The following is a 13,687-nucleotide window of genomic DNA, read 5'->3' on the forward strand; positions in this document are numbered from 1 at the left end:
AGACAGAGTGAGAGGCAGAAACACAGAGCCATAGAAAAGCATTAATGCTCATCAGTCGTCACAGAGAAAAATGTCTATGGAAGCAGGCAGCATGGAAACCGTTGATGTTCCTCAGGACAAGATTGTCAAAAAGGTACGTGACCTTTGAGACTTATGCTAATATGGAGCACAACTGATTGAAAAAGTAGTAAATCTGGCAGAATGACACTACAGTATACTATGTGTAACAAACATTATATGTTAATGAAAAAGACAGGATTGAAGTAAATAGGGGAATCTAGGTCTATATTACACTTAGGATATGGCTTTCTATACAGGCATATACATTAAAGTTTTGACAACAAAATAAACCTTTTGAACACAATTGAACCATTATTGCAAAAATCGATAATGTACTATTATATACATTGATCGTAGTATTAAATATACTACCAATAAAAATGTTGGAGTGAGTACGATTTTTTTAATAGTTTTGAAAGAAGTCCCTTATGCTCACCAAGGCTATTAGATCATAAATACAGTAAAACAATATTGAAATATTATTAAAATTTGAAATGACATCACTTTTCTGTTATAATACCATGTGATGACACTTACACAAGTCTTCTGCGTCACGTGATCCTCCATATATCATTCTAATATGCAAATTCACAAAAAAGCACAACATATGCAACTATTGTTTGAGAAAACAAGTATGTGTGAAACCGTACTTGCCTCAACCTCACAGTTATTGGTTTATAGCCTGTGTTATAACTAGTCCCAGTCTCCACAAATCATAAATGGAGCTCAAATTCGATCACATGCTCTCTGATCAATGGCTCTTTTGCTCCATGTAGGGGTCCTTTAGGAAGAACATTGAGAAGCTGAGGAGATGGAGCACTTCTTCGGGTGGCGGCAGCTTCAAACGCCCGCCCAAAACCAAAACCCTCAGTCTGAACTCGCCCACTGAACCCGAGCCAGAGCCCTTCAGAGTAGAGAAGGAGCGCAGGAAACTCAGACCCATTGTGGCATCTGTCTTTGGTCAGGTATGGACTGCTGTGTCACAGGAGCAGTTATTCATGTTTATGTGCTGTGCTGAGCTGAACTGAGCTCATATTATTGATTTCAACAAACATTTTGGTCTGCTGAACTCTGGCACAGTTAATTAAGGATGATATTATGTTCTTTCACTACAAAGGTAGTGAACATCAAGCAGGAGTTCATGCAAAAGTGGTACTTTATGAAGTGCTTATGATGCAATTTACACTTTTGAACAACGACACTTAAAAACTGCCATACAGTTAGTATACTAAAAAGAGGCGCTGGGATTGTTAATGCATGGTGGGAAACAACATTAGCAATGAGACAATGCTGGAGGACGGTTTATCAGCACCTATACTAATATTCATTCATGCTTTAACAGTGTTTGTTATGCTGATGGTGATGGATCTGTTCATGTGTGCTTCAAAGTCTGAATTATGTGCCATTTTGTGGTTGGCTTGTGCTTTCTCTTTAATGTTTGGTGTTAAACGCATGTCTTTCTGTCTGATATTAATTTTCAACAGAAAGGTCACTTATTAGCTTGTATGGCAGCATCGTTTTTCCAGGTTGGACCTCAAAGTTTGCCCCCAAAAAAGAGCCTACATGAGCCTATTTTCTTCTTATAAACAATTTTGTCCAGATCAAATTTGATGTCTGATAAATTGTACTCAAACATTTGTATTTAATTACTTATTGGGAGCTAAAATATTTTAAGTGGTCAGGAGGAAGGAGAAGGCAGCAGAATAAACATTTCACTATTGAGGTTCATTGCAACTTTATGCTGAAAATATGAAGAAACACATAATGGCTCCCTTCCTCATTCCCTCACATTTACTCTTTCCATTCAGCAGTTCATTCAATCTTAAACCTTCCACACAACAACCGTAATCATAATAATAATTTTCATACAAACTCGCTGCTTTCAGGGGATTATGGGGCTGTGCTAGAGGAAAAGGTGAAAGCGTATTTGGTATTATCTATTATTCATCATACTTCATTCTTTAAAGCTTGTATTCCCAAACATAATGAATGCATTGCAAACCAAACTAGAAATCCATGAAATCCCTTTATCTCACCTTTCACTCATCCACTAAGCTTGAGAGTGATTAATCAAACTTGTCATGAAATCAGAATTTCTCTCACCCTTCAAATTCTCTAACTGAATTAAATTCTCATACTAACATTAATAAATTTCAAAATTGGCATTAACCCTGGCAAAAATAACATTGTAGAAAGAAAAAACCCCAAAAACAAATATGACTAAAGGCCCGATATACTAAAGGTTAGAAAATTATTATAATGAAACTAAAAGTAACAACAATACACTAAATATTATATTTTCATGTTATTAATAATAATAATATATAATCTTATGAAGAAAAACATAAGTCTGAGCAAGGGTAACTCATCTACAGTGTAGGGATTGAATCTTGGATATCATCATTCATTCAAAGAAAAACAGCAACACTGGGATGGAGGAAAGGAGGAAGACTGAAAGGCTGGGAGAAGAGAGTGAGGGATGAAAGAAAAAGAATAGGACAGGATTATATGGGTGAGATTAACGACTCAAGAGATCAAATCTGAAAACTGATTCACACAAGAACTCTCTTGTGAACACTCCAGCTTTGGCCATCGTAATAACATCAGACACTAGATGTGGTGACATAAGAATGTCCAACATATCACACACTAAACCTAAAGCATGTTCCTTTTGCTACAGGATTTCAAAAAAATAATAATTTGTGTAAGCAACATTATACCAGATGCTGAAACAATGTCACTGCCATTTTGCTCCATCAAAATTCACATTTATGTACAAGCAATTTTTGTCCCATGGGGTGATATTACAACTACAGTTTTCAGCTTTTTAAAAATGAAAATCACATTAGTTATTTTTGCTTTTTTTCAAGTGCTTTATGTGTACACTTACCTGCTATACTTTATTAGGTAGCCTACATCTGATCAACTGCTCATTAATGCGAATATCTAATCAGCCAATCACATGGCAGCTCAATGCATTTTGGTGTGCGTCTCAATCAGCTCCCGAGCACGTGAATCAGTCAATCGTTTTCACAAAATTCGGGCACTGGTAAGGACAGTAAGGACCCTGGCTCACCACACATTGGGGCACTGATGACTCAATTTCCAGCGACGTGACAACATCACTACTGGTGCTTATGAAGAACAGCAGAACTGATATATTTCTGACATACTTGTAATGTTATTTAAAGTGCACTTAATAAATAGTTTGCTTGTTACATATACCTGCTACATTTCAGCTGTAAATAAATAATAAATGTTATTATGTTCATTAACTGTCTAGTGATGTGTTTATGCTGAAATATAATGAAATAATGGTTTGTATTTTTAAAAACACCGCGTGTCATGTGTGAGTTGGCTCACACGATTTAAGTTTTGAGAACTTCGGTTAAGGAAACATAGTGAGCATCGATGCTCCCTGGTTTTCAAGTGCATTGTGGGACTTTTTAGGGAGTGAACGTTTCTGTGCCCTGGAAGGATTCTGTGATTGAGACAGCCCTTAAAATGTCCGACTACCTGATCAGTGCCCCGACTACTGAACTAGGGAGCTGATTGATTGCGATGCACCGATGGTCAAGAAGATCTGATGAAGTTCAAACTGAGCATCAGAATGGGGAAGAAAGGTGATTTAAATTAATTTGAATGTGGCATGGTTGTGGGTGCCAGACGGGCTGGTCTGAGTATTTCAGAAACTGCTGATCTACTGAGATTTCCATGAAAAACCATCTCTAGGATTTTCAGAGAATGGTCTGAAAAAGAGTATATATCCAATGAGTGGCAGTTCTGTGGGCGAAAATGCTTTGTTGAGGAGTGGGCAGAGAATGGCCACACTGGTTTGAGCTGATTAAAGGCAACAGTAACTCAAATAGCATCTCTGAACGCACAAATTCGAACCTTGAAGCAGATGGTAAGCTACAGCAGCAGTAAACACAATGGTGTCACTCCTGTCAGCTAACAACAGGAAACTGAGGCTACAATTCACACGGGCTCACCAAAATTGGACAATAGAAGATTGGTTTGATGAGTCTTGTTTTCTGCTGCGACACTGAGATGGAAGGGTCAGAATCTGGTGTAAACAGCATGAAAGCATGGATCCATCCTGTCTTGTATCAGCGGTTCAGGCTGCTAATGGTGTGGAGGATATTTTCTTTGCACACTTTGGGCCCCTTAGTATAACTGAGCATCATTTAAACACCACAGCCTACCTGAGTATTGTTGCTGACCACGTCCATCCCTTTATGACCAGTGTACCATCTTCTGATGGCTACTCCAGCAGGATAAAGCACCATATCACAAAGCTCAAATCATCTTAAACTGGTTTCTTGAACATGACAATGAGTTCACTAAACTCAAATGGCCTCAGTCACCATAGAAAACCTTTGGGATGTGCTGGAACGGGAGATTCGTATCATGGATGTGCAGCCGACAAATCTGCAGCAACTGTGTGATGCTATCATGTCAATATGGACCAAAATCTCTGAGGAATGTTTCCAGCACCATGTTGAATCTATGCCAGGAAGAATTAAGGCATTTCTGAAGGCAAAAGGGGGTTCAACCCAGTACTAGCAAGATGTAACTATAAAGTGGCCGGTGAATGTATTATAGTTTTATCCTCTTCCCAGACCCAGATTTGCAGTCTTAAACTATAAAAATTCAACATAAAATATTAATTCCAAATATCAATCATATATAAAAGTACATTATTCTTAATACAGTGAAAAATAATCATAAAATATTTCAATATATATTGTGTTACAACCATCCCTCAAATGTGGTGTGCGCTGCTAAAGCCATGTGTGATAAAATAAGAAAAACGTTATTGTGTGTCATCTCCACTCAAGCTATAATTTTGTCAACTGAAAAGTATGACAAATTAATCAAATATTTCTGTGAATTTAAGACACATCACATGCTCACAGCTACACAAACATTTAGCTTTCAGTTGACATCCTTTTTCCTCTCTGCTTCTATGTCTCTCTGTTGTCTCTTCTCATGTTTTGGCCTTAATCCATCGATAGCCCGCCAATATACAGCAGACAACCCAAATCTCCTCTATAGCTCACACACATATACACACAAATTACAGAAGACGAGACGCTCTACATTTCACCATAGGTCAGTTGTCTGGCTGTCTTGCAATAAAATCATTTAATCCACCAATCAGAGGCCAGGTCTCCATGGGTAACCCAATTAGGAGCCGCTCTGTACAGCGTAGCCGGCTGGTTCTTTATTACATATTTTAAACTTCCAAATTAAATTTTGTTTACAACATTCCCTAAGCCATTATAATCATTTACTATGATATTATTCTAAGCAATTTTTTGTAAAAAAAAAAAAAAAGAAAAACAGGTGTATTTTATTTACTGACATTGTAGATATTTCCAAAATAGTTCAGAGAATAAAGTAATACAAATATGATCATATAATAACAGAAAACTGATGCAAAAGTAACTTTTTTCAGAGAAATACATTATCGTTTGAACATTTAAACACAAACAGAGTAACAAATAATAAAAGCTGTGTTGTGCAATACTTACAGTATGTGACATTTTGCTATCTTACGGTCATGTGCCACAAAGAAGAGACTAATCTGCATATGCGTGTAAGTGTGAGTAAATGGGACGTACAGAAAGTGGGTGTTAGTGTGTTAATGTAAAATCGTAGACACCACAGAGTGAGAAATCGTGTGCTTTGCTGATCCATTAATCTAAAAGTAGAGATGCATTAGTCCACTGATGATCAAAGTCTAATGAAGGTTTAGAGTCAGGAACATTCTTTGATGCACCAGTTTAAAAACGAGATGGACTGACTCTTTGACGTCAGTGCCGCTTACATCCATGCATGCACATAAATGCATACATGTTTACCATCTGTTTTTTACAACTACAAGTGTGTTATGTCTCCACAACAGCTGTTGTTTCCAGATAGATGGAGGGAATGAGAATAGCAGACTGACTGGTATCTCTAGTCTGTTGGCTGTGCAAATAAATTCATGAACGTCAATAGGAAAGCTAAATGCTGCCGTTCCAATTGGATGGGTATATAACAGTCACGTAATAATTCACAATTAATAGGTCTTCTCTGCTTTATTCAGGAACATTTACCAGACTTTTTCCTTAGAGACTGTGGGCTAGGGTGACTACCTGGTTATTGCTCTGTTGCAGGACGTAGATGTGATTTTGTGGGACACATGTGAGAGAGACAAATGTATTACTAGTACACTCTGAAAATATTGATTTACATTATTTGGAAAGACTATTTGCAATTTACATTGGATGATGACTAGTTTTAAATCGCCAATAAGTTTTGGTAATTGTGACCGGCTCTGTGACTGGCACTCATTTTGCCCAGCTTCGAGTGATACAATGTAATGTACTTTACAGCAGTGCTTCTCAAACCTGTACTGGCAAGTAAAAGAGCCAATCGCTGATTGGTAAAGTCGTTGCGTTAGTGCCTCTGCCATTAGAAGCTCCAGTTCCCATAGAAACCCGAGACTCGCACTTAAAGGGATAGTTCGGCCAATAATGATATTAAACCCATGATTTACTCACCCTCAAGCCGTTCGAGATGCATATGTCAATCATTTTTCAGACGAACACATTTTCAGTTATTTTAAAAAATGTCTTAGATCTTTCAGTGGTTATAATGTCAAGTTATGGGGTCCACCTCCTTCAAGTCCCAAAAATGTGCATGCATCCTTCACAAAAGTAATCCATCCGGCTCCAGGGGGATAAACGAAGGCCTTCTGAGGGTAATCCGTGCGGTTGTGTCGTAAAAATATACATATTTAAAACTTTATAAATGAAAATAACTGGCTTCCGGCAACGGTCGACGCGCGTTCACGGCAGATGGATGCCGGCGTATGACGTAGGACGTAGCATAGGAAGCGTCGTGACGTAGAACGTAGAACTCAATATCCTCTTCTCTAATATCAAAATCCTCCGACATTTTCTTTTAAATACACGTTTTTTAAATCGCGGAAATCCTGAGTGGAGTTTTGTTTTGCTCTGCTCTCTGGCTGCGCTGTCGCGTTCGTTCTACGTCACGGCGCTTCCTACGCTACGTCCTACGTCATACGGCAGCATCCATCTCCCGTGAACGTGCGTCGACCGTTGCCGGAAGCCAGTTATTTTCATTTATAAAGTTTTAAATATGTATATTTTTACGACACAACCGCACGGATTACCCTCAGAAGGCCTTCGTTTATCCCCCTGGAGCCGGATGGATTACTTTTGTGAAGGATGCATGCACATTTTGGGACTTGAAGGAGGTGGACCCCATAGCTTCACATTATAACCACTGAAAGATCTAAGACATTTTCTAAAATAACTGAAAATGTGTTCGTCTGAAAAATGATTGACATATGCATCTCGAACGGCTTGAGGGTGAGTAAATCATGGGTTTAATATAATTTTTGGCCGAACTATCCCTTTAAGACTGCACATGCATATTGGCTGGTCTAGCCTGAAAAAATACGCTTTTTTAACGCTATTTGAGCATAAGAAACAACATTTATGGGACATTTCATGTCAGATTTTGCTGATTTGCTGTGAGTTTGTCAAGCAGTTTTTGAGATTTCAGGATTCCCCATTTAGGACTTGGTCTTGGATGCCCGAAATAGCTGCCTGGAGGCATTCCAAATATGACCACTGAGTGAACAGACTTCCCTTGAAAGGGAATTTGAACGTAGGCAGCTGACTTGTTGCCTCGCAACAATGACTTTGCAGGCAGCGTTTGCGCATGAAGGTACTTCACGAAACTGATTTCAGACAGCGTAACAGTTTAATGATCTACAGCAAAATAGAGAGAGCCTTGCTACTAAGCAAATATTTAATTATTACAATAGTAGTTTCTCAATAGAAATTACATCAAAAAGTGGAAAACGTTGGTCAAAAACATACATTTACACACAAACTGACCACCAACCGCAACTTTCAGACGCCATCTTTATTTTTTTAGCTTGTCACGGAATGGAGCGTACAGGATTGTGGGATATCAGAGGCAGGAAGGTTTACATCTATGCTGCCTTCAAAAATCGATCAGACGAAGGTATCTCAGGAGACAGGAAGTGAAGCTAACACTGGATTTAGACGTGCCTTGATGCCTTCCTACCTTGGAAGGCAGCATTTTAAAGGGTCATCGGATGCCCATGTTGGTATGATTCTTTAGGGTCTTCATGTAAAGTTTGTAACATACTTTGGTTAAAATTCCTCAATGGTTGTGTAAATCAACACCCTTTTTACCTCCTCAAAAACAGCTCTGTTCACAGCGGCCCGTTTCGGTGCTTGTCTCTTTAAAGGGGACATATCATGCTAAATCCACTTTTTTAGCCCTTAAATGCATTTTGTTGTATATTTTTAGTGTTTAGAAGTATAGAAAATTTGAAATTAGTCTCTTCAGGTGTTTCGTTGATATCTTTATATTCTGTTTTGGTCTTATTTTTCAACCTGTTCCGATTTTTCTATTCTCTATGACGTTTTGTGAACAATTACGTCACAGTATTTGCAGCGGAACTGCCAAATAAAGACATCGACTACCGGCTCAACACTTCGAGCAATCCGCCATTTTTATTTCTCGCTACGATTTTGTAGTCCAAGCTCAAAGATGCAGAACTTACGAGAGGGTAAGTCAAAATGTTCGGTTGTTGGATGTAGTAACCCACACGCTTCATTACACCGTCTCCCAGCATCAGAACCTCTTCGAAGTGCCTGGTTGAGTTTTATTTTTAACGGAAATGTACCCATAAAGTCATTTTTGTGTGCGCGAACGCGAAGCACTTTAAGGATAACTACTTCAGCAACAACAGGGTTTTTCCTGCATTGAACTTGTTTTAGCGCCCGCCAAAGCGATTTTTTTTGTCCCACCAAAGTCTTATTTGATCGGTGAGTAATGTAGATGAACTGCCGCACTTGTGACAGGGCACATGTTTAACTGAAAGAACGAGCAGAGAGAGAGACCCGGTCGCGCGCGCGCTCTCTCTCTCTCTTCCGAGCCAGGCGAAAGTGTAAACAAGACTTCACCGTCTCCAAACTAGGCGCTGTCTTGCTCTCTCTCCCTCGCACATATTAATCAAAATAAATAGACACGGTGGTAAAAGGTCGGAAGACCAAAGTTTCATGTGGAGCATTCGGAGATATTTTTTTCCTGAATTACCGTGTGAATTGTGCTAAATAAGTTGCCTTATCTTTTCTGAAAAGCGTTCCGGGCATTAAGCTGACATAAAACAACACTTTAATAAAACGAAAAAACTATCCAATGATGAAATGTTTTCTGTGTTGACACAAATCTTGGATGTCCAAAAGTTTCTGTGCCGCTAGATAATCGTATCTCTGCTATCAAACTACAAAAATGGCCGAACGGGGTTGAGTTGAACCGAGTGTCACCTCTACAACCTGGAGAGGGGGCGGGGTATGACGTGTCTCATTTGCATTTAAAAAGACCGCACCAAAACGAATTGCTCTCAGACGCACATCAGAAAAGGGGTAGAAAAGGGGCCTGTGGAGCTATAATAATGAGGAATTCAGACCCAAGCATTGCAGTTCCGCTTTATATAGACCACAAATGTATGATTTATATGTAAAAAGTAACGATTTAAAAGCATGATATGTCTCCTTTAAATGATAATGAGCAACTGCTCACCCAACCCCTCTCTTCCATGGGGGATGTCGACACAATACACGTAAAGTGCTGCCTTGGCGGACACTATACAAATGGCTGAAGGCGGAAATATGCCAATACAGGACAGTCCGTCAGTTGTCGTGGGCGGAGCATTAGCAATATGACATCATATTGCTCAGAAAATCCAAATCATGGTTGTGTCCACACACTGCAAAGACACATTTATATTAGGGTGACCATACGTACTCTTTTTCACGCAAAAAATGCGTCCGGACGGGATTTCTAGATCAACCAAAATGTCCGGGACTCGGCTTTTGCTTTCTATAGTCGGCATTTTTGCATTGCTTTAGGTCCCTAACCTATGGCTATGAAAAGAAACAGTGTCATGAAAAAGGTGTTAAAAGCTAAACTATTATTATATCTTATTCTATTGTTATGGGCCAAACGTTGAATGTAAAGGATGTATTACTTTATGTATTAAAGTACAATAGTTGCAAGGTTGTGAATGCATTTGTCAAGTATTTTTTGATGCATTCAGTATTTTCAGTGTAAGGAGTTTCCCCAAAGCGTCAGCCAGTGGCATAATGTCGAGAGACCTACTTCGAAAGGGAACTGTTAGTGTATGGTGTGCATTATAAACAGTGTTAAAGGAGTTGCCACATATGCCAGGCACTGTCTCGTAGTACATGAGTGAATTTCCAAGAAGGCTTATCTGTAATAAATCAGTATGATCAATGATTGCAGTAGGTTTTATCTTATATGTTCTTTACTGATTGATAACTATGCTTCCATACACAGATTAACTTTTCCTTTATCTTAAAATATTCAACTTTAGCACAGATAAACAGTAACAGAGGGGAAAAAAGGATGTCAACCAAAGGCTAAATGTTTGAAATGCAGCAGAATAGACATTTTCATCTTAACACATCTTCAACTATGGTGGACTAATAACAGTGTATATACATGCATCACAGGAAATATATGGAAAGAGGCGAATTGCATTTCTTCTCCGTTTAGACATTTTATGGGCTAATTTCTGGACGAAAGCAAGTGACGTTGCGTCATTTGAATATTTATTGTGATTGGCCAGTTTCTGATGTGTGCACTTGTCGACTGCTTATCTTTTACAGTCTATGCTGCTCATCCTTCACTCCCTGTTCCAACTTCATTTAAAAATGCTAATATAATTAGTTTTATTTGTGTACATACACACAATTTGCATTTGTCTACAAAACAAATTTTAAGCATTTACGGACTAAGCCTTTAGAACAAAACAACAAAATAACAAACACACAGGAAGTCAGGTGAGTCTAGGCCTATTTAAATCTTTTTTTTTTTTTTTTAACTCATTGAATTCCCACAATTCTGTACATTTCTCCCCACAATCACCATGCAATTTCCGCATGGGTCTCTATCACAAAAATGCTTGTTTGGTGCCTCTTAGTGGTTATCTTTCCATAATGCAGCTGCTGAGGGTAAATACAAAGAGTTGTGAAGAAAGCAAAATATATTGCTCTGTTATTCTACTGGATGTTAAAGATTCCTCTTTTATAAATAGTTCATAAGTAATTCATATTTAAATCATTCATATATTCATACGAGGCCACGCTGCACAATTCACTGTATTAACACTGCCCTCTTGTGCTTTTTTTTTTTTAAGATCTACTTTAATAAACAATGTAATATTATTGAAATGCTATTCTGTTGTATTACATGACAGACTTGAAAATTTTATCTTGAAATATCTCAGTTATGGATAAACAGAGTGAGAAAGAAATAGCTTGGTATCTAAAGAGATTACATAATACTGCATGTGGGACTGAATACAGTAATACCTTGATCTGGTCTAAAAACTCATCTTACTTCTGGGTAAGAGAGGTGAAAAGGCCAAGAGATCTCTGAAAAAAACAAACAAACATGTTTTACGCTCACCTAGGCGTGTTTAAACCCATCTAACCCCATAGACAGGCATACTTTCTTTTCCACCAGTCCACTTTTAATGTTTATCATAACAAGTCTTTAAGTCACTGTATATATATATATATATATATATCCTTCTTATTCCAAGAATATGATTTTCACAATCTCACAAACTGTCTAAATATGTTCACCATGGTTCATTTCTGTATATGAGTAGCCTATAAGAGTAGAAACTATTTATAATCACATCTTAGTAAGACGTAAGTCAACATTTGAACGGCTTAAAGTTTTTTTGTTTTGTTTTTACATAGATATTTGAGTTAGTTGAAACCCAATACTTTAATTTAAAAGTGTATTGACCCTTCTCAGGGAGTTTAATTGACAGGCGATCTGGCCAATCATAATCCGCCATCCGCCATTTTTGTCCGACAAAGCAGTCAGGAGAGTTAGTAGATTAACGTTGGAGGATTTGAACTTGAACTTGAGAAACGGAGTGTAGCCTACTGATGTCTTTCCGCGGTTAAAACAACATTCCTTCCTATGTTCATTCATTTATTTGATGCTATAAATGAACTAGAAGGAAGTGATGAGCGGTTCACGAGCAGCTTTAACTGAGGCTCAGCCATCTGTCACATTAAAGAGCCACAAAACGGTATTTATTGTTTAAATATCTTTAAAAAAAATGACCAAATTTGAAAGGTGAGACTTTGTTTCATATCAAAAGTTACCTGGTTCTGTCCTGTCTGTCAGGGCGTTGTCAGTGCATTGTCAGTGTCCTCTCTGCTCTGTGATGTATTTTTCACTGCGTGAGAACATGGTGTGGCGTGAGAGCGGTGTGGCTTGTCGGACATAGCAACAGTAACTAAAGGGGGCGGGTCTTTGCGAACGGTCAATTCTGCGATTTCTCTCTCAAAAAAAAAAAATCCTATCGTTAATGGCGCGCAATGAATTCTGGGGGTAGGCAAGGACTCGAAGGATCGATCTGTTGTATCCTTCAGTGCACAGAAAACGAAGGCACAGGAGCCTTTGAATTGGGACTGCCTTCGTTGCACTGCAGTGACGCAGTTGACGCAGTTGGCCTTCGAATATTAAATAGTGTTATTCATTTAACGAAGATCTTATTTAACGAAGAGTTTATAAATATTTATAAGGGGGTGCCCCCAAAATGTGCACGGCCCTGGTGACAACTACACTCCATCCCTATTGCTGTTTGCTATTATATCCTACTATTTTTCTGTCATTTTTACAAACATGGATAATAAGTACTGATTTGACTTCATCTACCCATCCATTTATCCTCTCTTCTGACCTCCAACCCCTGACGCTGTGGCTCATCGCCTTTCTTAAAACCATGTGATATCTGCTCTCTACAATGTTTCTAACCCTACATTCCCTTATCAGAACTGCCAGCTGCATTGCTCTCACCATGTAATCTGGAATGCAGCGGATTATGAAGACCTTTCCCACCCCTGCCTGGCCCACCATTCGTTTATCTCTCTCTCTCTCTCTCTCTCTCTCTCTCTCTCTCTCTCTCTCTCTCTCTCTCTCTCTCTCTCTCTCCCCTCATCCCTCCATCCCTTTCTATTTTGTACCGTGCCAGAACATTCACTTTCAGTGCGATTAGAGTCTGTCACAAGTCAAATTGAGGATGTGAAATAACATGGCAAGAGAAACAAAGGGGAGGAAAGAACATGCAGAGAGAGAGAAAATAGACAACAGATGCAAGATTCGAGAGCATCAGGATTAGAGCACTCAGAAAACCCTGGAAATACCGTTTCTGGCTGAGGGAGCAGGTCTCGCTGATCCCAAAACATGGCGTGACTGTTTTTAGTGGTTTTAACATCACTACCCATGTTAAAGCAACTCCGCCCCCACTTGGGATATTCTGATGACGGGATCGTATGTTACAAAGTTTATGTAATAATCTGAGGACAGGAACCAAGAGTGAGTGATAAAGAGGGAGGGGGAGAAACAGAGGGAGGGACAGAGATGACAAGAAAGAGTTGGAGCAGTGAGAATTAGAGAAATCCAAATGATGGGAGCAAAACCATCTAAAAGAAGCAGTATGAAGAAGGTAAGATATCTGTTT

General features: G+C 38.8%; 1 protein-coding gene across 2 annotated transcripts in view; it reads left to right on the forward strand.

Moving 5' to 3' along the window:
- cabp2a (calcium binding protein 2a) overlaps positions 1 to 13,687 on the forward strand; it is a 23,026-nt gene continuing 9,339 nt past the window's right edge. The window contains exons 1-2 of one of the 2 annotated variants that reach the window (XM_079897605.1): positions 1 to 133; positions 837 to 1,025. In XM_079897605.1, coding sequence (XP_079753731.1) covers positions 71 to 133; positions 837 to 1,025 — 252 coding nt within the window. In that variant the 5' untranslated portion in view covers positions 1 to 70. Of the gene's footprint in view, positions 134 to 836; positions 1,026 to 13,576; positions 13,673 to 13,687 lie in introns of those variants that run through there. The other variant, XM_079897604.1, reaches the window with a different exon arrangement.

Source organism: Squalius cephalus (genome assembly GCF_949319135.1).
Source record: "Squalius cephalus genome assembly, chromosome: 2".
Lineage (NCBI taxonomy): Eukaryota > Metazoa > Chordata > Actinopteri > Cypriniformes > Leuciscidae > Squalius > Squalius cephalus.